Source organism: Bombus huntii, chromosome 8 (assembly GCF_024542735.1).
Source record: "Bombus huntii isolate Logan2020A chromosome 8, iyBomHunt1.1, whole genome shotgun sequence".
Classification (NCBI taxonomy): Eukaryota; Metazoa; Arthropoda; class Insecta; order Hymenoptera; family Apidae; genus Bombus; species Bombus huntii.
Window position 1 is genome coordinate 7,426,130 of NC_066245.1, and position 26,614 is coordinate 7,452,743.

The window sequence follows — 26,614 nt, forward strand, 5'->3', positions numbered from 1 at the left end:
GAATTATAAATCTGAGAAATCGTTGTCTGCTTGCGAACGATCAGTACATGTACGCGTACGCGATAATGTAACCTTGGCGAGAACGACGTCAAAGTAGAACGTTGAAATTAGCATCGTTGCTTCGAGGCTGCGGTCTTTTTGCTTTCGTAAAGTCTACTATATCTATCAGAGTAAATTCTCGTGGTAAAGTGAGTGGTTAGAATCGCACAGAGAATATCGTAGGGTATGCTCGTACAATGTGATAATCTTGAGCCGTGGGATATTACAGTTATTGCGAGAAGGCGGATAACGAAACGACAGAAATGGGAGGCGTTCCACACGTGGAGGGTGGATTGAACAGCGAGCTGTACGCGGTTCCTGTGAAGCGGAGGCAACCCAAGGATCAAAAGAACAATACCACTGTGCAGAACAATACCCAGGAGAAGCCGGCGGAGGTGGATACCACCGATTCCGAGGATAAAGATGAGAATCTGCCACCCGGATGGCAGAAACACGAGGGTGAGTATCGGATCTGAGCTACGAATATGTAGCGAATGAATACATTACCGATAGATGGCTTGTTGTAAACTTCTCTACATCGAGACGAACGAAAAACGCGAAACGTCTATTCGGATCGATTCGACGAACGATTCAATTTTCTTCCAGACGAGAATGGACCGTATTATTGGCACGTTAAAAGTGGAAATATACAGAGAGAGCCTCCAGAGGCGCCGCCACATTCCAAGAGGGAGTCGCGCAGAAGTCTTATCAAAGACAACGACAGCGTGAGTAGAGATTTAAAAAGTACTTTTAATAAATAGAAATTTGGAAAGAATACTTTTATGATTTGATGTTATCGATAACAGATAAATAACTTTCACACTTTGAGCGGCATGGTGAACACCGTCACCCGCAGTAACACGAGCTCGGCCCTGGATCAGGAATTAGAAAACAAGAGAAAAGTGGAGCTAGCTCTCAAGTAAGATATCATCGATACTTGTTTGTCAGTTTTTCTTCGATATAATGATTCGTTTCATAAAAACACACACACTCTCTCTCACTCTCTTTCTCTGTCTGTTCACCTTTCAGACGAAGGAGCTATCCCGCACGTGCGGACTCCGAGGGCAGGGACAAACCTATCAGATTCGCCGTACGCTCTCTTGGATGGACAGAAATCGCCGAAGAGGACCTGACGCCTGAAAGAAGCAGCAAGGCTGTCAACAAGTGTATCGTAGACTTGTCGCTGGGTAGAAACGATCTTCTCGATGTGGTTGGGCGATGGGGTGATGTTAGTGTCAATTGCGAATTCGATTTTTTATGTTGCAACGAAAATAACGTAGCTACTAAAATATTTTGATTTTAAATGTTACCAGGGCAAAGATCTGTTTATGGATCTGGACGAAGGAGCGCTGAAACTGATAGACCCAGAGAATCTTACCGTTCTCAACACACAGCCAATTCACACGGTTAGGGTGTGGGGTGTTGGCAGAGATCACTGCCGGTAAGTAAATCTCGATGGATACCCGAAGAAGTTTTAACCATCTTTATAATGCATTTATGATTCACGTTTCATGGCTGTTCCATCTGATTGATCCTCGCACAGTGAAAGGTAAGACGCATTCCAAACGATGACATTTAAATTCTTTCGCAATCTGTTAACCTGTCGACGCGTCATTTATCTTTCAGAGACTTTGCTTACGTGGCAAGAGACAGATCGACCCGGAAGCACATGTGCCATGTGTTCCGTTGCGATATCCCGGCGCGCACGATCGCGAACACGCTGCGCGATATTTGCAAGAAGATCATGATCGAGCGGTCGCAACACCAAAATCTCGCGAAACCAGTCGACATCAATGGACGAACAAGTTTGGCCACAAGACCGACTAATCTACCCACAGAGCATAGACGCTTCCATAGAAACGGACAAGCACTAGTCAGTAAGTAATTTCCAAAGTTTGAGGATTTTGTTTCAGGCGAGAACTAGATGAAACATTGACCTGTTTTCAGCACAATCGTTTCCAACACCGATGGAGGAGCCAAAGAAAGTGTTGCGAGCACAATATCTCGGATCCATGCAGGTTTCTCAAGCAACTGGAATGGAGGTTCTGAATGACGCGATAGATCACATTGTAACTAACACACCGATCAACCAGTGGCGAAACGTGAACGTAGCAGTTGCACCCAGTATGATTTCCATCCTTACACCGAACGTAAGTGGATCGATGAGTAATAATACTTTTAAGGAGGGCAGACAGAAATAGTGGTACATATTTCAGGAAGAGAAACTCATCACCGAGTGCAGAGTACGTTATTTGTCGTTCCTCGGCATCGGTCGCAACGTGAAACAGTGCGCCTTTATAATGCACACCGCGCAAGATCTTTTCATCGCACACGTCTTCAATTGCGAGCCTAGCAGCGGAGCCCTATGCAAAACTATCGAAGCTGCTTGCAAGGTGATTAATTTGTTAAAACGATTCCGTGTATTTTTCTAGACTCATTCGATTTACATTCTGTGCTCAATTATACAGCTGAGGTACCAGAAATGCTTAGACGCACATCCGCAAGGCTTTAGAAACGCTAGTAGCCTGAATACTCCAAGTGGAAAGGGTCTTGGCGCTACCTTGAAATCTCTGGTCGGTTCTTTGACTGGGCGTAGAAACAAGCAGGGTGAGTCCTGAGACGAGGCTCTCTCGCTGCAGGTAAATGATCGTTCGTAGCTGCTACAATATTATCTAAAACGAGAGAAGAAACAAAACGACCAAGTATGTTTTTTCGCGATCGATGAACGATACGATCGCCAATCATAGAACACTATGTTGTAGTTGATACCTTCGCTCGTTCCTTCGCAGGAACTGTGGCCGCTGCCTGCTGAGCGAGAAGTGATCAGACACAGACATCTGCAGTCACCCCTGACCTTGAAGTACTTTAGCGGATCGCCACCGAGCGCATCCCTCAGGTCGCTTCTTTCGCCCTCTCTGGACAACAGGCGTATTCAACTGGCCCGTTGGGAGAGCAATCCTTAAGAGGAATGTAGCTGCAGGTTAAGACGATTCTCGACGAGGAAGAACGAAAGAAGAAAGAAAGGAAGAAAGAATAAAGCAGAAGATCGTATTCTTACGTTAACGACTGAATTGTGAATTCTGCAAAGTGCTATACTAATTACCACAGCTATAGTGGACTACGCTTACGTGTGTCGATATAATGTTATGTATGTTACACGCAGTGTCTGACAAAAAGAAAAAAATAAGAAAAGATAAAAAATATATCGTCGGAGAAATAAGACGTGAACCTCGTGGATTGGCGCCACGAAACTCGAGGTAGGATTCTTCTCAAGGTCGAAATGTCCATCGAGTGAACGCTTGCATGTTTCACTTGGAATGACCTTCGAAGAAACGGAAACAGCGTTATCACCGTTTAGGATCCTTCGATCGTGATGCGAAAGCACGTTCAAGGAGTGATGGTATCCTGCAAGGTTTGCGACAGGATAGAGAAAATATCTGTATATATACGGGATGGTAATTTATCGCGCTAAATTTAGTAAATTCGCTGGATTTAAAGGAAGTCCAGAGGAAGAGTGAAAGGGGAACGATGCGTGAGTGACGGAATGACTGAAGTAGCGTCCTAGCGTATCCACGAGGCATTCGAAGATTAAACGAAAAGACAAACAAGCTATAGAGAGCTTAAATGTATAACATACATGTGTATTCTCGGGTGTACAGAAGAAACGAGACGAGGATGACCAGACCACACGAAATAAAACACGTAATACACGTATTATATAGAAGAGACACGCATAGAGATACTCACGCGATGGAATACACGAGTACACATATGCATAACATATGCATGCGCAAAAACACAGACGCGCGTACAGATACACGGACACTTAACACGTGCAGGTAATAGGAAGTTTATTTTTTATGGCGAATTATAGAAAATAATTTTTTTGCACCTTTTTCAAACGAAGGTAATACGACAAATGCTATAGCGCGACCCGTCCTTTAAATCCACGGCAAAGAAAGAGACCGAGTCGAACTTACCAAGCTACGTACCGATCTTGACACTCGCAATAATATATTATCGTACGCACAATCGTTGTGCAATAACGCTAACGCCTACACAAAAACGATTAACAACTCTATTCTGTTGAAACGGTGTAACGAATCGTTATCGTCAATCGTTGTTATCGTTGTCGTCGTCGTCGTAACGCGCCTCGCTGAACAAAACTAATTATCGCTGAATACCATCATGCGCCCATGTGTTGCAATGGCGTCGAAAATTTTAACGATAATGAAGTTCCGTATAAAGGAGGAATAGAAGCAGAAGAAGAGAAACGAAAGAACATTAACACCCAAGAAATTGTCCAGGGAGCTTATTCACCGCCACGACGTTCTGCGGAACAGCTCGAGCATCGACGCTTTAACTCTTGCACGTGTGTGTCACGCGATCACAGAGAGGAATAAATTATATTGCGTACACGTATATTATCCGCAAACTCATTATTCGCACGTGCACAGCGTCGACTGCACCCTTTCACACGCGACGAACGTTCAAAGACACCGTACACTTGCAACCAACAGAGCGAGGATAGCATTCGTTCTGTTCGGTGTCGGTCAACGGAAATCGTGGCACGTTTTAACGAACGTTGCATCAACGCGCATCGTATTCCGCGAATCATTGCAGCTCGCGTGTTTACGCGTACGTGACCACACAAATGCACGACATCGGCGATTCGAAAGTAAACTCGGAGCTTACCAAATTGTACTCCTTACTAGCTAAACGATCGTCGTTTGAAGTGCTCGCGATGCCTAATGTCAATCAGTAGTTTAGAAAAAAAAAAACCGTGAATAATTAATCCGTACGTGTATCATCGTGCGCCGTTTTCTCTTCGGTTCTCGTTTTCTATCGATAGCTTTAGGCATTTTTCCATACGCGCCGAATTTTTGCAGCAAATCGCAGCGAATTGTACAGAGAACGAAGAAGAAGGTCTACTTCGCCCGATCCTTGATTATTTTCGTACGATAACCTCGCGATTAGACACGTGACGATGTCGCGAACCGACGTCTCATCCACGTTGTTCCGGCTGTAATCGAACACGACTATGCCGATTGACAACAATGTGTCTATCGACTAAATTTTCTTCGCTCGTTCAGTCGCGCTTCTCACGTTTGACCGAAAGAAAAACGTTCCTAGCAATCGCGGCAATACTCTGGTTTGGTTCTCCGCGTGATAAAAGATCTCGCGACGGACAGGCGGAAAAGCGGCGTCATGCAACGATCCAGAAAAACAAGAACGAACCAGAGAAACAAGATGAAACGGGACAAGGAGCGGCAAAATTCACCGGTCGTTTACGTAACAACGCATGTACTGTCAGCAAGAAAGCTACCGTGGCCAGCAGTAGGTCAACGTTAATGTCCCGGAACAAATCGTCCGAAGGGAAAACTGCTTCCTCGCGAGAGAACTAAAAATCTCTCTGATTCTCAAGGAAGAAAGCCGGTTTATTTTCTTGCTTGCAGCACATCCTCGTCGTCCTTCGATGACGGTCACACGTCGTGGTAGCCATCGTCATTGCAAAAGATACAAAGTTGTGCGGGACCCAGAACGAAGAGAGATATTTCTACATATGTAGCGTTTAAATAAGAAGGGTGGCTGGCCAGAATAGGAAAGAAAGTTGAGTGGAGCGAGCGTGAATGTGTTAAATGGTAAGAAAGAGGAAAGCGTGCATGGTGTAGGCTGCTTGATGAGGGATTCTCATGTGACAATTATACGTAGATGAGGATGTAACGATTAGAGACAGAATCGCGAAGATGGTTTTCATCCTTTGTACATAAAAATACATGTGACGAGGATCACCTGCCTTTTACTATAAAGAAGATGAGAAATAAGAAGAGAAATGATGAGGAACGTAGCGATATTATGAAAGAAAGATGAATAATGCCGCGTGTGCGAAACGCCTCGTCTCATGGCTGAATGTTATATACAATATCTCGGAAGAGAAGGTCCTCGAAGGTCTACCAGCATTGCATCGCGGACCTTTTTGGAAATTCCCTTTCGATCTATCCGCAGCTTCGAATTTTCTTTCGCCTGTATCTATCTTGCGTTCCTTCCGTTATCTGGTCACTCTCAATCTCTACGCGGGTAGGTTTGAGAACCGTGTCACGAACAATAACTAAAAGAAAGCCGCGCGACGAGGCCTCCCGTGCGACCCACGCTCCGGAAACTCGATCATCCACGTTTTATAGGAAAGAACCAGCGATGTTTCTTCTGCTATTGATATATCGTTGATACGATTTCTTGCTTTGATATACGAATATATATATAAATATATATATATATACAAATATATATACATATATATGGTTGTTGAATTTACATTATCATAATGTTAGATCGGGCGGACGATCAAGAGTGGCACGAGATAGCCTCGTGAGCGCGACGAGTGCGCAGATAATGTGGTATGGATGTAAATATAATTATTATACATTTGTGTAGAAATGTAAGAGACTAAAGAGGAGAAGAGGAAAGGTCGAGGAGAAGTTCAGAAGTTAAGGACACCATCGTTGCATCTATCGTCCGAGAGATCACTTACGTCAAGTGAAATGAAAAATTGAAACCGACATATTATTCAGACGTACACTTAACGATACATACATGCATACACGGACATGCAACACACAGGCACACACATTACACACGAAAGAGAGAACACACATTACACACGTTCACAAAGTACGCGTAGCTTAACTGTCTCCTTAATATAGGTGTTGACACGCTGTCGAGAAAGGTAGGAGGATATCGTGAAAAGAGCGAATACCGAAGATACCAACCACGGGTTGAAAGAGGCGGAAAAAAAAAGAAAGAGGTGGAGGAGGGTAAAGGAGAAGGGAAGCCACTTGTAACTGACATAGAATAGTGCAAACCTAACTATATTTACTGTGACATGTAATATCCTTAATGAAAAAAAAAAAATGCGATCTACTTGATAGGAGAGTTGTTCTGCACAAACACGATGCTTCATTGATAATTATAGTGTCTCTCTCTCTCTCTCTCTTTCTCTATCTTCAAAAAGTACGTACCTCTCTATACCTTATGGCAATTTAATGTATCCAACACGATATTTTCGATCGACAATTCGTTTCGGCAAATAGAGGGCGAACGCTTTTCTTCGCGTTCGTCCTCATTACGGACGACTCTCGTCATCGTTTACTCGATTCGAGCTCATCATTGAAACGAATCACGCGAAGATACGCATCATCGAACGATCATTGTTAATTCTAATTGTAGTCACGGTCACTATCGTCGCGTTAATATGGAGTACAAGTATAGGGAATTCACCGTCATCGTCATGTCGTCGTAGTTAGTGGGAAGTATTCTAAAACGGAAGAAAAGGAAATATCGTTACCACCGACTAGTAAAAATCATGCAGAAGAAAACACATGGATAAGAGAAGAACGGGAAGGAATTTTTATATGTACGTATAAAAATATGTATGTATATTCCCGCGTGACGATCGGCTTTGAAACGTCGAGCGATCGATTAAACGTGTAACGTAGACGATGAAGAACGATCGACTTCTTTCGTCAACATTACGAAAAATCCCACGCGATGCGACGCGATCGTCGTTATCCGAGTGGAAGCCAACGAGATTCTATTTGGAACATTTAGACAAACCAATTTCCGTTCTTTCGTTTATCCCTGGAATAGAATCTTGCTGCGCGCGTGTATCTTGAGACGAGAACAAGTTCTAAAAGCAACGAGGAGAGGAAAAAATAAAAATGAGAACACCGAGCGACGCGTTTCGTAATATTCGACGAGTCCACGTGTCGTTTTTACAGCGTACGAAAGGACAAAACACTTTGTATGCACCCGCCCCCCTCCCCCATTGTTCATGCCCATTTATATTGCGTAGATGGACCGATCGATAATTATAAACGGACGTGAGAATACTATTATATATATACATATATATACATATTATATATATAAATATATATATATATAAAAGCGACAGAATGAAACTACTGTAACTACACCTGCCTCTTGTGAATAAATGCCTATTTGTTTCTTTTCAATCTCGTTGTTATTCTCATGATAGTTTCAATGTATATCGATCGAACTTATAGCAATTTACCGCAACTGTTACTTACAAAAATAAAAGTCAATTTTCGTCGAAAACCTTAGGATTTAGCCTATGCGTTTTAACGAGCCTAACGCGATTATTATTTGAAGATACGACAGGTCCGTAAAACAGATTTTTATTAAATAAATACGTTGTCACAATTGTTTAGATCAGGTGGAATCATATAACTATCGTACAATCTCGACGAGTACGTTTCGACTTCATCGATTACTAATTTACAAAGAAGGTTACTGCGCGCGCGAACGTCAGCACAAACGCTACGCGGGCGCGTTAAGCGAACCGCGTGCAACCGCTTCGTTGTTACTTAACACCGATCGTTTAATTAAAGCTAAGCATTCAGACTGAAATGGAGAGAAAGAATGTCGAGGAACATCGTCGCGGTTGACCGACGCAAACGCATGTGAAAAAGTTTCTCTAGCATGATATTGCACTGCCGTTGTGTAAAAGGTTCGCAGGGTTATAGCTTGGTCGATCGACATTCGCCACTAGCCCTAACAATGTCTTTGTTTTCTTTGTATACAATTTTCGATTCGTACTACTTAATTTCCTGATCCATTTGGACAGATGGACGGACGGACGTTATTAACTGTTTGAGTCTCAAGCAGCGCGATCACACTGTTTAGATTTTATGTCGAAAAGTTCCAGTACATTTGGACGCTACGGACAATTGACGATATTTTGTATTTCATTGTCATCTTGATAATTTTCATGGAACAAAACTTGGAGTATTTATAAACTAATAATACGCATATATAATAATATAGAGATAATTCATAAAGTAACAAATATGACGAGCGCTATCGCGCCGTTTGGTTCTCTTCGCAATCGATTAAAACAAGTGCTATCGCACTGTTAGAGAGTTTTCTTTTTTTCAATAACGCCTGAGACTCAAACGGTTAATGGACATTTAAAAAATCGCATAAATATAAGCCATTAAAATCCTCTCCTAACTTTTGAATTTAATTTTTTATTTCTCCTCCCCTATTTGATTTAATTTTCGTTCCTATACGGTACTCTTGTCACTAATGTAACGACGATAGCGCCATAAATTCAGTTAAAATTTATCGTAATAACGATAATGTATATTACATAAATCCGTATCATCGCAATCAACGTCCAAAAGAAATTTCGCTCTCGTAAAAGTCAACGTAAAACTCATTTGTCTTACGTTATCACAAACGTTTCATATAATATATTTACAGCCGCGGGTTGAAAAAGATCGATCCTCTTTAGGTCGCCTCGTCGCATTTCGTCCAATAAAAAGAAAGGAGAACGAGGGAGCTGGCTATAGTTTCGCTTAAACGCATCGCCCAGAATAATGATAAGTTTGTATCGCGAGTCCGGAGATCTTTACGAGTAGACGCCGCTAGAGATCGTTCTTACTGTGGTAACGAGTTGTTCCACGATTATGGGAATGACGAGATATTCGCCCGGAGGGAAAAGAAACGTTCGCGCTCCACTGTATACCAAGTAATCGCTTAAGTCTGCCGATTGACGCTTTCCTTCTTTTCTCGATGAATCGCACGGACATCTGAAAAGAAGAAACTTTCTTTCGTTGTCTTGCATTCGAACACGTAACTGTGATATACTGTTCGACATTAAAAAAGAAGAAAATAATAATAGTAGCAGTAACGAATCTATTGTCAAGTACGTTTAGGAAAAACCTAGCCACGCCAGAAAATCTACTCCAAGCAAGGTAAACGTCCCATGATCGAGACTTGATTTCGCGATCTTGCTAGTAAAAAACGAGCTGCCCTGTAAACTTAACAACTATACAAATTGTCGTAAAAAACGACGTACGCGAAGCGCCTTCTATGGCGTGTTTGCTGCTCAAAGTTCGAGTCAGCGGTCTGTCTCCAAACGTGATGGAGAGATGAGCGAGCGAGTGGTCCCTGATACGCTGGCGGCACAATGAAAAGTAAAAAACCTTTTTTCGAGCGCAGTCTTTTTCTCTCACCGTGCACCGGTGTCTCTTGGCTTTCATTTCGCGCAACGCGAAGTCTACGCGAACAGTCATTTTCGTCAAAACAGACCGAACACCTTTCTCGACGAGGTGCTCCGCTTTTTCCTAGCCGGAGCCACGATTTCTGAATTCTCAGAGTTCGCGGCGGTGATAGAGTTCGTGACAGGCATCAGTTTGCTTCGAACATGTTCATCCAGAAGTAACTGCACATCCATTTGCCATTGTTCTAGCTGTTGACTAAGTTCGATCTTCTGTTGAATAGCCTCCATCAGCTGGCTGTTAGCCTGAAGAACGTCTATCCTCGTTTTGGCCAGTTCCACTTCCGCCCTGTTTTTCCTAGCCACAGCTTGGTCTCGAACTTTGTAAGCTTGAGCCAAAATCTCGTCCTTCGTTAACTGCGAATGTTCCATATCGTCTCGAGCTCTATCACGTTCCTCTTTAACCCCGCGCAGTTCGGCCTCGCTCACACTCAGTTTGCTCGTCGTATCAAGCAAAGCCTCTCCGCGCCTCTTTAATTCCTCTTGCGTCTGCTTGTGTTGGTCCTTCACGTTCTCCAGCTCTTCGCGCACCCTGTGAAGTTCCACGGCTAAACCGAGCTCTCCCGGTGCCCCTCTTCCGGAAAGAGCCAAGTTGTATACCTCCTCCACCAAGTCCAACAAAGCACCGGGACAATTGGCCTGTAAAAAACCGGAGGGAATGCTTGTATAGAGAACATATGGCGAACTACTTGCGAGTACAATGCCAATGAAACTCGGATCGATCGTAGAAAGATATCTCTATCGCGCGGCAAATTACGAAGAATCTTATCGGTGCAGGCTAGATGAAAGCAACCGTGTAAACAAACTCTGCAAACACGAGCCACGTCGAAGCGTTATAACTATAGCGTACTTACAGCCGTAGCTCTCTTAAAAGTACCAGTCACAACCGATTCGTTATCTACGATCGAACCAAGTGTTCCAATCGGTGAACTGAGCACGTTCATCGAGTTTTCGTGGGCGCCCGACACGGGTTTCCTATATTGCGTAGCCGGAAACCGGAAATGGTGGAACAAAAGCAGCGAGTTACGCGAACCCCTTACCGAACTAGCAAGAGTCTCCTGTCCATTCGTGTCCGCCTCCTCCGCTTCCGTGGTGTTGTTCACGATCACGAGCATAGACTCGTCGCAGTCACTCTGCAAACCGGAGTCGTCCTCCCCTCGTCTCAAATGGACGCACAGCTCCTTCAATCGCTTCACCGCCCTCGCCACCTCTGCACGCAAATCCTCCTGATCACCCAGCGAGCTTCCGCTCTCCTCGCACTCCATCTCCGCCTGCAGGGACCTCGGTGGTTTCTGTATCGAGCCAGATCTGCCTCTCCTTTCCGCCTCGATGGCCGCCAATGTCGCCGCCAGCTCGTCCCTATGGATTCGATCAAACGATCAAACGATCAACGTCAATCGTACGATAAATCGTTCCTCTAAACTCGATCCAACGAACTCAACTCGTTCCAACAAACTGACATTCGCTGCCACGTTTACGGATACGTGGTTACCGTCGTTCGCGTTTCGATAAGTTTCTACAGGCAAACGAAAGAGATAAACAAACACGATTACCGTGCTCGAGAAAAATCGATCACCGCTTAAAGCGACTGGAAAACCTTCCTCTATTTTCCGGTTCTCGCCTCGCGGAGCGAACACGCGTAGGCATTTGAAACGAACAACGAGTATTAGTTTCTGCTCTTTCAATGTGCGCCATGAAAAAACTCTCCGTTGTACATACGTGGGCTGCGACGATTAAGAAGAACAATCTCCTGCGATTCTAACAGACGGTGACAGATAACTGACCATTATATGGAGATATTGTACTATCATTGTGGACCGAAACGATGTTGGTTGTAAGAGAATAATAAGTTAACGACGACGTGTAGTGTCTTATTACAGCGTTAGACGTCTGAAGGGGTACAGAGGCGCTTTCTGACCATTATCCTTTAATTTATCTCTATTAATCTTTATTGAATGTCTTTCGGTTAAGGACCCAGTTAAAATGTCGTATCTCACCTCTCACGTTCAGCTAGTTTTGCTCGGTGTTCCGCCTCGTGACCGAGCCGTTCCAAGGCCGCGGCTCTATCCTCGGCTTCTTCGAGAGCCGCCATCGCTCTCGCCCTCTCTTCCCTCAGCTCCAAGGACCTCCTCTCTAATTCTGTTCTTTGTGCGGACACCAACTGTACCTGGAACACGTCCGACATAACTGGCTTATGTTCTATTCGATTTCGCTATATCGGCCTGTGTCAATCAGCTTACTGATCTCCCTACGATCTACTACCTACGTTTGCGTATCCGTACACGTTGATGTTTCGTACACGTGATGCAGCCTGAGAGCGCGTGCTTCCGGTACTTTCGTAAGGAGAAACTAGCACGTAGAATATAGACGTGCGTACAATCGTTGCCAGAATGAGATTCAATAGTATGTTAATTAGCGAAATAGGTTTTGGATACGCTTGGTGCTGGTATCGTAATAACAATAATATTGGGTACTACGCATTACTCCTTTCTTTCTATTCGACCTTGTAATAGATACGTGAAAGGGAATACCGGTTGTTCTGTTTGCCTAATACAAGGAACGCTTTTAAAGTTGTAGCAAGGGCAGGTTAACATCTTTAGAAAGAAATTTATAAAGAGGAAAGTAATTACTTTTTAATTATCCGTGAGAGATCTATTAATCAGGTTAATTATCTTACCGTATGAACTACTAATTTCTTATTATTATATACTAATTTTTCTTTATTTACAGATCATATTTTACTTCTCTTACTCATATTCTCTCCTCTTTACTACCTCTATATTTGCAAGAAGTAAAATCAACCTCGCTAGAATCGATTTGTCCTTATCGGCTTTTAGAGAGATTCTAATTAAAGAATTAGGCCCATTGAACGGATTAAATCAAACTACCTGTAAAACAATTTCATCTACTCAGAGATATTTATATACAAAAATGTTCAGCGTATCTTCTGAAATTATACTTGAACAAAAAAGAAATTAGACGAAAGTAGTACGTACTAGTATTCCTGAAACGATTAAGTTATTCCAAAGTCACCTTTGTTCTCGCCCATTTCCACGTAAATTGCTTCGAGTTTCTTTTCACGAAGTCATTTTCCAATCTCTCGCCGATAAACCGATAGCATGACATAATCAATAACGTGGGCGTAACGTGTAGACAATGTAACGAGTATATTACTCGGAGGGAATTCGCGCGTGAAGGGTATTTCCTGAAATTCGAGTTTCTTCCACGTAAGAAGAGAACAAAGGGCGCCAGTACGAAGGACGAGGCAAGTTAAGTCGATCGTCGAGGGTCACGACTCACGACCTGCTTGCTTCGAACTGGCGTACCGCGCGAACTTCTCACGGCTATGTGTACTTCCTCCCGCGATCTGCCTCGAATTATTAGACGCTCGTACACAGCCCATTGATATCTCCGGGGTCATACATATTCAATGCTGCTAACGCCGAACAATATCCATTAACCACGGTCGCAACGGTAAACATCCAGCTGGATTCCCAGAACGATCTAGCTACGATTATCCAACAATCGTAAGCAAAAACAAACGGATACTGCGCTCGAGACAATCGTTCGACACAAATATCTGCCGAAGTTACGAGGACAATTCCATAATGGCGTGAAACAGAAGAGAAATAAAATACTTGATTGCGGAAGCGCGGATCTGTTTCGAGAAACGGGCTCCCCCTGAAGCCTCGTTCACGTTAGCCAAATTAGTGGAATTCACGTCGTCTGAATCGATTGAGTTTAATTTCACGTTCATACATGTTGCATCGCTTGACTTTAGATTTAGATTCTGATTTTAGATAAATGTCGAAGGCAATATGAACAAATAAAATAATTGCGTACGTTGCGTACCTAACGTTGCGTTTCAAAGCGGCACAACATATTACGTTGTTTAGCAACTTGTCTTCCTTTCGAGTTAAAAAACATTTAAGGGAACTTGGACGATCTTACTCGAAACTTGACAGGATATTTCGAAACAAGTAACGGGATCGCGTTAGTCAAGGAATTTCAAACTACGCTGAACACAAATGATTCGAAGGTGAATGACTGTACTGATGAGAATGTGTATAGAAACTTGAATAGATGAAGAATAACATATTTCCATGACTTCAAACGATTTGAAGTCAAAGTAACTTTGCCGATAAAGACTCAAAGTTTAGACGAGAATATTTCAAGTTACGTAAACAAGAAATTCACACTAGCAAATTATTTGAACCGAAGCTTCAGATCATCGATTAAATTGAAAGTAACTCGGCTAACCTGAACGTGGCTCAATGCGCTGCTCTCGGAAACTACTAATTTACCTCGTCCCTGAGAACCTCCAGGCTACTGACGTGATCCTGGAGCGTGGTACTTCTGAGGGCACACTTTTCCCTGAGCACCTTGACCTCGATGAGCAATTGCTCTTCCTGCTTCGCGGCTTCTCTCAGCTGATCGGCCAGCCTCGTATTTTGTGCGGTGAGCTCCGCGACAAGCGTCGCCTGGTCCCGTTCCGCTCTTCTAGCTCGTTCATTTTGTTCTTCTAGCTGACTCCTCAATGTTTCCACGTCCGCCTGGAGCTCCAAGGTTCTCGCTTCGTTCTCGCTCCTGGCTTCCTCTAACCGTCGACGAAGCAGGTGCCTCTCTTGTTCCAGACTCTATGACAACAAACAGCGGGAACGTTAAGACTATTATACGAGATCGATGAAAGCCAATTAACAGGCTGTCGTGTGTTTCGATGTCGAAACTTTTCTTCCCGGCACGTGTCGAAACACTCGACTGTGTTTGTCTGTATATCCAAATGATCTCAAATATACATATGTGAAGAATTTGTAGAGAGAAAAAATAGGTAAATAAAAGGCATCTTTTTCCGAAAATGAGATAAATATAGCAAATGGTACGTAAGATCTGTTCTTATCTAATAGAAAAACTGTACAAATATTTCACCACGATAATGATAATCTTTAGTCAACATAAGGTAGTGACGATATCTAATGTTTCAATATTTGGAAACATCAGAAGTTTTTCGACTAACTTTTTGCAGTTCGTGTAGCATTTAACATTTTGCCCTGTGTAATTCATACTCGGTAAATTACTTTCAAAAATATTAACTATTTGACTATATTTTTGTAATTAATTTCGTGTACGTATTGCCACATTTCTATTAAATTAAGTTACAACGCAAAAGAATATATTTTATAGGATATTAAATTTATAAGCTCGGAAAGAATAAAATGAAATACAGTATCGAGTCGAGTTCGACTTTATCCTATACTTTTCATAGGTCAGAGATTTTATCGTGATGTTTCTCCAAATCTTCGGTATGCGTATCGTATGATCTCGAACGGAATATTTAGTTTCGAAAGTATATCCGAACGGAGAATACTATACTTTCTCGGTATCCATGAAAGTGGATGTTTATTCACGCAGTCTGATCGATGTAATAACGGTGAGAAATATGCCTAACAAACGATCATGGCAAGAAAGCCTCAGCGCTATTGAATAATAAAAACAGAAGAGTCAAGAACGAACTGCAGAGAAAAGAGCGGCGGTCTACCTCAACGATGTTTGTAAAATCAGCAACTTGAATCGCTTGGTTACCTTCGACCTCGAAGCGTCGTGATCGATCTACGAACGAAGGCTACCGCAAACGTCCCTGACTAGAATATCGAAAAACAGGATTCTGTCGTCGAGTCTCCTTTCTCGAAATTGTCACCTCGTTTCACCGACTTGGCATCGTTGGACGAATTTTAAAAAGGCACGCGGTGACTCACCCGGAGTCGACGCGACGCTCGCCTACTTCTCTCAGGTTCAATGATGACGCTGATCCTCAAGACCTAACAAGATCCGGTGAAAGGATAATGTTTGGGTGTTTCGTAAGAACGCCAAAGCTCCTACGCGAGTTTCATCATTCGTTGAAATTGAAAACATGCACGCTGGCTCCTTCAATTTATTATTATCCGCGATTAATCCTTTCGATACGATCGTCGTCGATATTGCCAAAAGCGATATCAAAAATTGGAATCGAATTTGAAGTACGGATATCATTTATTAACGACTTCGTCTGATACCGCATTTATCTTTGCTACCTTTCTGCGTTTGAAGGAGGCAATTTATGAAAATGTACAAGTACTTAAAGAATTAATGAGAGACAATGGTTTCTCATTAATGCGTGTAGGAAGACTACAAACAAGATCATCTAGTTTATAGTTAATTACACGCTCTTTCTTTTTAATTCGTTGAATCGGTTTCCGGGAAACGACAGAAAAATTCATTCATTCCGCTAATCGACCATCACGCGAACGCTTCGGCACGAATAATTCTAACATATCGATAATTTTCATCATAATTTATTTATAATCAGTGTACATATCCGTAAAAAATTCCCTTGTAAATTATAAACGTCTGAGCTTCGCTTTGGACTCTCTCTTCGACAATTACGAATCAGTTAATGAGCTAGTTATATCTACCTCTTTTAATTCAATGCTTAAGCGCTTAATTTTCGTAGTCTCGTTATAATCAAAATCATTCGACGTATTTTCATTATGATGAAGCGTGGTCTAATTTATCGATCGCTTTTGAATGAATACATTCCACTCGATAACGATTAGGTATAATTGGACGCGGCACATTACGACTGATCCCTGCAGTTATAAATCACGAAATCGCGAGGCTAGAAAATAATTGGTCGTGCTGCATCCCGCATCTGTTATCGTGAAGCTCGTCCAAGAATAAAGCCAACGAATGGCAAATGCCTGGAACGTTCGATTCACGGGGGAATGCCAGAATTTTAATTTGAATGCGTTCACGCAACGCTAATATAGAGTTTTGCGGTACGAATTGCGATGTATTTGCGAGGTACCGAATGAAAAAGCAGCTGTAATACAGGCTCGCACACAACGATCACACGGTTCGATGTTGGTGGAGTTTATCGAGCTAGAAGGTAAGTACGGCCTTGGTTTCCCGTGGTTACTCATCGACCGATCGTCGACGCAGCCAAAGGCTCGTGGTCGCTCGATCGCTCGAAAATCGTCGACCACTAACGATTCGATCCTCGAATTAACGCTAATTTTCTTTATTAGGATCGTAATTACGTGTCTCGTAAAAGGCGAGAGAAAGAGGGGAAAAGCAGAAAGAATTTAAAATTAAATTAACCACTGGATAAAGAATTATCAATGGATACGTGATTGTTATCTTCGTACTGTTTTTTTTATATGTGTGTATCTTTTAGCTTTCAGGTAAAGTTGTATCGTACAGACTGTTACGAAATACGTAACGACGTTTAAGTTGAATGAAGAAAGACAAAGACAGAGCACGAGGAGAACGAGAAAATTGCGATTTTCTTAACTCGATATATTATATAGTATATACATATAAGTCTACAAGTGGCAAGACCAAGTACGCGAAAAGGTAAGAATTATGCATCAATAAAAGACGCGAAATAATAATCGTATATCTCGCGTGTGTGCGAGTTGAATCTGTAAAAACGAAGCGCTGATATATTATGAAAAATGAAAAATGAAAAATTAAAGTTACGTGGCTTCGACGGTTGTGAAACATTTCCTCGATATTTGTTTGCAATTGAGCAACAAATTAATTCAACGAGTAACGCAATTTCACACGACCGAGGTATCTGGAAATTTCGCGAGTATTTCAAACATTTCTATAGAAAGCATAATGCAGTCACGTCACTTTCAATGCCTCTCCAACAATGCCTATTAAAGACTAACAATGCCTGACATTTTATTGTGCCGATACGTTTATCAAAAAGGCTACGAAACAGCCTTTGTCTTAGCCGATTTTAACTTAAACGTCGGCTAATTTGAAGCCCTACCGATTATATCCACCTCAAGGTGGTTAAACTCCTTAAGGTGGGTGCACAAAGAGAGGGAAAAAACGACAGGTGAAAAAAACGAGGAAGGTGTACGTGGAGGATACAGCACAAGGGACGAGACACACGGGGCTACGGACAAAAACCAGAAAGGCAAACACGCGTGTGATGCATACAGGAAGGACAAGAAACGCGCGTGTACGCTTTTTCCATAAGGTACATAACATGGCCGAAGGGGACTAGCGGAGATCCATGAGTCACGAATCTCCAACCCGTTCTCCAACACGACTGTTACTCCGATTGCGGTGGTTTCGCTATCCATGACGCTACCAGCTAGCTCCCACATCGGTATATTTCAGAAAACATCATTTCTGACACCTCATCGACCTTTGCGTCCACATAGAATGTGCGATTTCTCGCGTTTGATCTCCCAGGACTGTATCTAAGCTTCTCGAGTTTTTGTAATACTCACAATTAGTCCTATTTCAAAGTTCAGCATACATTGATTGGATTTAAATGTAAATTTCTGAATTAGGAAAATCTGTATGTAATCTAAAGAAAGATCACGTGTCTGGTACGATGGGTAAACATTCGCTTCGATACATCTTGCTTGTCTATGTCTTTGAAATCAATTAAGTAAAGAAGTTATTACGGGACAATAATAATAAAACAAAATTAATATAGAATGAAATTTGATCATGTCGGGGATTTTAGGAGGTAAATTTGAAAATCGAGATTTCAATTTGAAGATTTGTGTTTGAATGTAACTATTCGATTCAAGTTACACTTTTCAACAGAAATTTATTCGTGTGCAATCCTTCGCAACGTAGATAACGATAACATTGCTATTCATACCGGACTCAACCTGTTTCGCTATCTATCGGATAGGATGAATCATCGATAAGTAAACGTTAATGATCCTTCTTATGGATCGAAGCATCTGTTAATTCTAGTTAAAATCAAACTCGATTATAATTAAGTTCGACCCCAATTCGATTACAATTATATTCGATCCCAGTTCGATTACAATTATATCCGATCCCAGTTCGATTACAAACTACACATACGTATTCATGAGCAAATCGGCGTGCATAATTGCAGACGGTATTCGATTGTAAAAACGTGAAAAGGTCCAAATATCGATTGAGTCACGAATCACGTTCGATGTTCCATTCTCGTTTATTCCTGTGCTCTTTCAACATCGAAGCTAATGTCGTCGTTAATGGTCGTTGCTACATCATGACATGTACGTAGCGAAATACTTTCATCAAGACACAGAATTAATTCGCAACGGATTTGAAAAAAGTTTCTGTCTATTACAGACGTTAGATCTGTTACGAAATATTTTCAATATCTGAGAAATGCTATTGATCGAAACGTAAAGCGGATGTAAAACTTTTATACGTATACTATACTCGTATATCACAAGCTTAAAGAGAATCCTTCATCCTACTAGACAGTTCGATCGATTAAAGCAATGTGATTTGGCAAACGAAAAATCTGAATTTCAATTTCTCATGACTACATCAACCGATATAGCTCGCTCGATGAATTCTGTTTCTCGGAACATGCATAATAACGTTTCCTCTCGTTAAAGGGAAAACCATCCACGACAAGCAGATTATTCTAATTATACAGCCGTGACCAGCAATACATCTTCCGGCACACTTTATCGGACTTCTAATTTAATGGCTGAGCTCCTGTCACTTTCTGCTCGAAGAAACAGACATCCGCCCGATAGAAAGGGAAGTAACCGAAACAAGGAAGCGGAGTGAACAGTGACTGGTACGTATGGACGCGGATCTTCGATTTATCATTTCTCTGTCCAACCGCGTGATACCGCTCTGACTACGAACATTGCATACCTGTTTCTTTGATATGGAACGAACATCATTTTCCTCCGTATACACAGTCATATACCATAAAATCCGACTTTTTTCGTTGCGACTTTCTTACAATTTCCACTTCGACTAATTTCTACAGCAAAAAGTTTTAAAAGTTGAAGTATACGCCTATTCGTTCTCATTAACGAGCTCTAACGATCCGCCAATTGCGAAAACGAAATGACGAGTGTTTTACAATGTATGGCAATCCGCGTATTTCCTTCCTCGTTGCCGAGTCGATCTTCGTGCCGCGTCTAATTTAATCACACGACTAAGAACCTTCGCGCAAATTTATTTCCTGCGACGAAGGATCATTCCGCCTTTCATGGATCCGCTGTACCGTTAAATAAAAGACAAGAACTACCTAATGTAATCACAGAGACTGTGCGACATAATTACGACGCAATCGTTAAACGAAACGAATCATAGTGTCATAATCGCGTCTTAATTACAGAAGGAAAGAAACGTCTTAATAGCTTCAACTGCCAACTACTCTTCGTTCACTTTTCAGGACGATTATTTTCACGACTATTATTCGAGAATACTATAATTTGCTCGGTGAAAGAGCGGCATAACTACGTGTTTTCCAAAAACGAGATAAATACGGGGGACGATTATCTCGCGAATTTTGAAATCTTTAATAGTAGACTGCAGATTTTCATGCAAAGTTACGAAGGCATCTAAAAAAGTAGAGATCCAATAAAAAATTGTTTCATCTAATGTAAGCAGAGTACAGTTGGTCCTCGAGCAACGCGAAAAGTTTGCTTATACGCGGATTGTTTTCTCGATCAATATTGTAAAAGTTTCCGGGATGACACACATACTATGTATGTAGTCCGCGTAGTAAAACGTGACTTTGTAACGAATTAGACGGCTAACGAAGAGGTGTTGAAGAAAAAAGCGAATCGCTGTTGTTAACAGAGGATCGAACAGACTGTTCCCATATTATTGCCGCGGTCGTGAGATCAGTCGTGTGCCAATAGTCGCATCATCGCAGTATAAATACGATATATCTATAACTAATATAATAAATAATATGTGTACGTATTTTCTCTCTCTTATATTTACGTAATTTTTTTAATAACATTTTCTTCTCTCTAACTTATCTTATTATAAGAATACAGTAATAACGCATGTATGTAATATGCAGAATAAAGCGTTCAGTCAACAACAGATTATTATATTGTACATGTACGTACATACAGAGTTAAGTTTTTTTGAGACTCAGAAATTATACGCGGATTTTCGACTACTCTGAGTGTCTGTGTCCATAGCATTGTTCGAGGATTAACTCTATTCTACTTTACATATATTCTTTTTTAACATTACATGCATCCTGTGCATTTTCGTATCTATTTTACATAAATGCATAAAAATCCGTAGTCTATTTATGCGTATCTATAGCCTGGATTCAGTCAAATAGCGATCCCGAAGGAATCTCAAATTGAACATTTTTAACGCCGTAATTAAATATTAAGATACAATCATGTTCCGAAGAAATACTTATTTTTCGGATCTTCTCTTTACCTTGTTACAATTTTTTTTCTGTTACATAAGGAAGAGACAGGATCATTGGTTGCTTAGCTATTATAAAAGGAGGTCGCGACACGTATTAATATATTTAAATATTCCAAAGCATACATATTTCTCTAGCAGAGTTCGACTTGACCCACAATTTTTCTACAAAAAATATCTTGTCACTTGCACCACTTTTTCACTCGATACATTTATTACACTTTTCCATAAACCGCTTTTATAAATAAACGATTGCCGATAAACAAGTCTTGACTCGTGCGCAGCTAATCGAATAAGTATTATCTAACGGGTTTCCTGGCGCATGCCACAGGTATAAGTCACAGTTTATCAAAAGAAATGGTGCACGTGTTTCATGATTGGCGGGTGTAGCGAATGTTCGGGAATAAAAAAGAAACGAAAAGATCGCGATAATGGCCGTTTTAATTGGCATTGCACTTCGCGGTGACGCATTGCGCTCGCCTCGGCTCGGCTTTTGGCGTTGCGCCGCACCGTTCTTCGTTCACTTTCCCTCAGAAGAAAACGATTATGCGAGGTGAACCTTCTCAGAGGAGGAAAAGGAGGAGAAGTAGGGAGGCTCGTAATAGAGAGGCAATGGCCCGTGACGAGCCAGGCAATGATCGTATACTATTGCAACAACCAAAGTCCATCCGCGTATTGCGCGACCTGCTCCAGACGGTGGATTAATGTAACAAAAAGAACTAGATTATGGTATAGGTAGGTAAATGTACCATTTTGAAAGTTTTAAATATACCACGTATATAATGATACTAAATATACTATTTATTCGTTTTAAAAATTATAAATATACAATATAAAAAGAGTATTAGATCATGGTGTGTACATATATATTGTTTTAAGAATTTATTGTATTCCTTTCACCTCTATGATCACCTGTTTTGACCTGTTATGTCGAAACGGAATGTGCAGAATGTAAATATATATATTAAATATATGTATATGTACATTAAAATTACTTATATATTCGACGTATGATTTGTCAATTTATATGCAATTTTATATATGTAATTTGCGTACTGGTGTAACCAGTTTATTCTACAGAAATTTTTACAGAGTTTGTCAATCGAATAACCATTAGATATATGTTTCTTACAGATGCATATGAGTCTTGCGTCTAGTAAAAGGCTAAAGTTCGTTTTACGCTGCTAAAAATGTTTTCTAGTATAGCCAATGAATGTCAATTTTGAATTTAAAAAACTTCGAATTCAAAAGCTACTCTTCGTTCGAGAGTTACACTGAACTCTGCACACAACTTTACATTCGCAAGATGTTACATCACTGACTGTTCAGCTTTTAATCAAGCGAGCTTACGTTATAGTTGAATTTGGAAAGTTTTCTAATTTCAAAGTTGTTATTTTTGGACTCTATTCATTGAATACTATAACGAATAATTTTCGCCTCTAACAAGGAACTTTAATCAATGAAAAAGTTTGACTTTGAGATCCTTGCGGTTTTCACGTACCAATGGCGATCAGGTAACAGCAAAGCCGGATACGTCCATAAGCATTAACGTGGACGAGAGCAAAGGAAACCCGTGGCGATCGGTGTAAAAGCGTTGTGTAATTTCTCCGGGCCTATTACGGTCAGAATATCGCTTCATCATGAAAAGAACTAATTGGATCGAAGCGTGACTCTTGTTCGATTGCATTTGCCTCTGATTTCCAAAGTTCTTGCTCGATGCTCTTCCATCAGGTTCTTGCTTAAGCTTCTAGCAGAATTCGAGCGGACAAGGAACATTATTTGATAACACTATATGATATTTTTCGCAGCGGTAAGAAACGAACCGATATATTCTCGAACGTAAACGCGTTGTGTAATTAGAGCCACGTGAACACCTAACCAGGTGCGATGCGTCGAGCGTCACGATTACTCCATCGACATTCGATAATCTAACACGCTCGATCCGTTGTGTTATTTAATTTCGCGCACAATGTACCGAATAACGGGTTCACCAACTTCGACATCGCGTTATCGTTTTACGTAAGCGACAGCTTTAGCTCGATTCCGCGATTGGTTGTCGTTGCCAGCTCCAAGGTGGAACGATTCGGAGCCGTTTACACGATCGAATATTCAATCTACTGTGACGAACCGTAATAAAATCTGCTACGTGTCCTAACGAGACATTTCGCGATTTCACTGGAAGTTGGAACCAGCTAGAAAACTGTATCACCAGAATGGTTTCGGGAGATTACGTTCGTCTCGTATCGATATATCTCGCTCTAACTATCAGCGAGCAGGTATCTGAAAGCTAAGAACGTACCTAGAAACTAGAAACTGGTATATCTAGAAACTGGTTGAAATTATAGGCGATAAGACTATCTCTGTATCGGTTCGGTTTTAAGGAAAACTGCGTTTTGTACCGAAAGAAAGTAGATCAGGAGATCAGTGCGGGAACGCGAACACAATGCGTTATTAATGGTTATCTTGAACGGTAGTGAATTCATAGCAACAATCTGCGCTGCAAATCGAGGCTGATATTAAGTAATTATTGTACTAAATGAACGTTCCCGTAGAAGTTGCGCGAAACGCTGGTAAAGGACGCGTATGTCTGCTCCGTTAGCGTAATTCAGATCGATGATCGAAACTCGTTTGAGAACGCGGAATCACACGTTCTGTAGGGGGAAATCGCGTAACTAAGTAGAAAACAAGGCTGCCGATTATCTGTAGAATCTGCGAAAGTAGCTAGCCAAGTACACGATTAATGAGATTAGCGGCCGATTACGACAAACCAAAAGGAGGCCGGTGTCGCAATCGTGTCAGCGACAGTTACCGTCGTTTCATGGCTACTATTATTGTTTACAAAACTTATGTGACTCACCAGCAATTAAAGCGATGTTGAGTAACAAGAAGTTTGCGGTTCGTGCACCTTTCGAAATGTATCAAGGCTGCCACGATGCGACTAAGTTCGAGTGTTTGCCAAACGTTTTATCTTATCGACTCGGTCGATTCGTCGCATGACGTGTGCCTCGACCAATCGAAGCTTAAAATCTTACGGCAACTTCGATAGTGATAACGATTAAACGCTAGTTTAATTAAATAATGCGGCTTATTAAAGTGAGTGGGATCCACGATCGCGTTGAATTTGAGATATTGAACGATGACGATGGCGTGAAATATCGTCTAGAAGAAGATGCTAGACGACATCTTATGCTTCTTAGATTCTAACGTAGCATTAGTACTTGATCATAAGTAAATCGATCAGCCGCTGAAATAAAACAAAATAATCAATGTGATAATAATAGCAAAGAGAGGAAAAAATGTGTTTCTCTGTGGAAACTGTGAATGATCTAAAATTCTTTCGCACGCGATCTGCTCATCTATCGACGCCATCGACTGAAATCGTGGGAAATAAGGAAACAGTCACGAGCCGGATCGATATTGCCACCAAGAAAAATGAATATTTTATTTTACAATGGTCCCTTAAGCGGTAAACCGCGTCTCGAGAAACGAGCGTACCCGATCTCCCGTTTCAAATCGTTATCCGACACCGACAGGTGAGAGTGCACGCACTTCATGCACGCACTTCACGCACGCACGGTGGCCGTACGAGTATTATGAGAACGAAGGAAAAACCGACGATCCAAGCACGTAGCCACGAAATTTTCCCTGTCGTAAAATTCGCGTAGACCGTGCACAATTGAATTGGCGTAGAATAATCACGGAAGGAAAAAAGGTGATTCGCCAGAGACACGGTGCGATAATTAAGTGCCACTTCGCAGTCCCATTTAAAAGAATTTCTATCTTCGCCTTTTTAAGTTTAAAAATAATGCAGTGCATCCATCGAGTTTTGCGATTGTGTTAACCGGATCGTGCCTTAATCAGAGACTCTTGCAATTACGAAGTTAGAAGTTAGTAAAAACACGAATCTCGGTTAGGTAGCTTTTAATTTTTGCATATATAAATGCGATAACCCAAACTATATACTGATAGAGGAATGCAAATTAATAGAAATGAAAGAAAAAGCATTAAAAAGAGCAGCGAGGTACGAAGAGAAAGCCCTAGAATCAAAAAAGGAATTAGTAAAGGAGTGCATAAAGGAAAGAGAGAGAGAGAGAGAGAGAGTGGGGGAATGGTCAGGAAGAGAAAAGAGCAAGAAAGAGAAAGACACCTACACAGCACAAGTTCAGCTAGCCTGAGGATCCGCTATAAACCTTAGGATTTTGTTAATTAATTGTTCTTCAAACGGACAAGCAGTCGTTGTCCCAACTATGGGAAGATCGGAGAAATCTATTTTTCTCGCGAACAACGCTTCCGCTAGCAACTTTCCCTCAAGGGCGGCTAGCATCCTTTTCTAGTCAACAACGTGGAAATTGACCAATTAACAGCAACGTCAATTTCCCTCACTTTCTGAACGAAGGCTATCCCCGACGAATCCGATGATCTCGTATCCTTAGACACACCCCATCGTAGTTTTCCTCTGGAACATCATCGCGACGGGAAGTCATTCTCTCTTGCAACCTCATTGACTAAAAGAGTAACGTCTTTACGATCAGTGATTATTTCACGTTTTGCTAACAAAGAGTCAGACTTAGATTTTGTGAGAACGTACATCTATCATCCCGTTGACCGCGGATTCGTTATCGAACCTGAGGCCATTGTCACTAGCTTCGCGAGTGCCTAATCGCCGTGATTAATTGTCAAGACTGTAACAACCCCATTATTGTAATAAACTACGCCTGTGTTGTACCGCATCAATGGCTAATTCCCGTGAAGACCCGACAAATACATAACTAGAACAACTGAAATGAAACACTGGAATTTCTCAAATTGGCACGAGGTGGAATTTACTTTCCCTAAACTTCAGTTTCATATACCTGAAGCCTACGCGTCGACCTAGTTAACGACGACTATGATCCTGAACATCGATAAAACTCAAGACCTGAAATAACAGGAAATCCATAAAATCCAGTCGCCTGAATCCTAGGGAAGAAAGCATCGACCCATCGAGCAGGTATAGTCATCTTCGCGAGCTATCTCCAGAACCGTGCAGTTACCTTGTTAAAGCGTCACGGTACATTTGGAAGTGGCTCGGTACAGGTTCACCGTCAAATCAATTTCACTGCATCTCGACTCGTTTGCAAGTAAATCGTTCGTGGAACAGACTCGCAGCCACGCATGTTCGCTCGTACGAGGATGCTCGTTCTCCGGCCTCTACGAGCACCAGCCGCCGAGAAACTGGCAGAACAATGGGGAAAGATAACGAACGAGGTGTAATAAAATTGAAAACAAACAATCGGAGTTTCCGAC

At 41.6% G+C, this 26,614-nt stretch overlaps 2 protein-coding genes across 2 annotated transcripts in view; one reads left to right on the forward strand and one right to left on the reverse strand.

Annotated features, from left to right (window-relative positions):
* The window catches only part of LOC126868306 (protein Fe65 homolog), a 146,962-nt gene extending 138,911 nt beyond the window's left edge, over positions 1 to 8,051 (forward strand). Inside the window, exons 6-16 of the mRNA XM_050623629.1 lie at positions 269 to 498; positions 646 to 764; positions 846 to 958; positions 1,069 to 1,267; positions 1,353 to 1,480; positions 1,583 to 1,588; positions 1,666 to 1,916; positions 1,987 to 2,189; positions 2,256 to 2,432; positions 2,508 to 2,646; positions 2,802 to 8,051. Of these exons, the coding sequence (XP_050479586.1) occupies positions 269 to 498; positions 646 to 764; positions 846 to 958; positions 1,069 to 1,267; positions 1,353 to 1,480; positions 1,583 to 1,588; positions 1,666 to 1,916; positions 1,987 to 2,189; positions 2,256 to 2,432; positions 2,508 to 2,646; positions 2,802 to 2,851 (1,615 nt within the window). The 3' untranslated portion in view covers positions 2,852 to 8,051. The remainder of the gene's footprint in view (positions 1 to 268; positions 499 to 645; positions 765 to 845; positions 959 to 1,068; positions 1,268 to 1,352; positions 1,481 to 1,582; positions 1,589 to 1,665; positions 1,917 to 1,986; positions 2,190 to 2,255; positions 2,433 to 2,507; positions 2,647 to 2,801) is intronic.
* A 167-nt stretch (positions 8,052 to 8,218) lies between these two features.
* LOC126868288 (bicaudal D-related protein homolog) overlaps positions 8,219 to 26,614 on the reverse strand; it is a 29,552-nt gene continuing 11,156 nt past the window's right edge. The window contains exons 2-5 of the mRNA XM_050623604.1: positions 14,425 to 14,757; positions 12,118 to 12,287; positions 11,161 to 11,479; positions 8,219 to 10,759 (exon numbers count right to left, since the gene is read on the reverse strand). Of these exons, the coding sequence (XP_050479561.1) occupies positions 10,142 to 10,759; positions 11,161 to 11,479; positions 12,118 to 12,287; positions 14,425 to 14,757 (1,440 nt within the window). The 3' untranslated portion in view covers positions 8,219 to 10,141. The remainder of the gene's footprint in view (positions 10,760 to 11,160; positions 11,480 to 12,117; positions 12,288 to 14,424; positions 14,758 to 26,614) is intronic.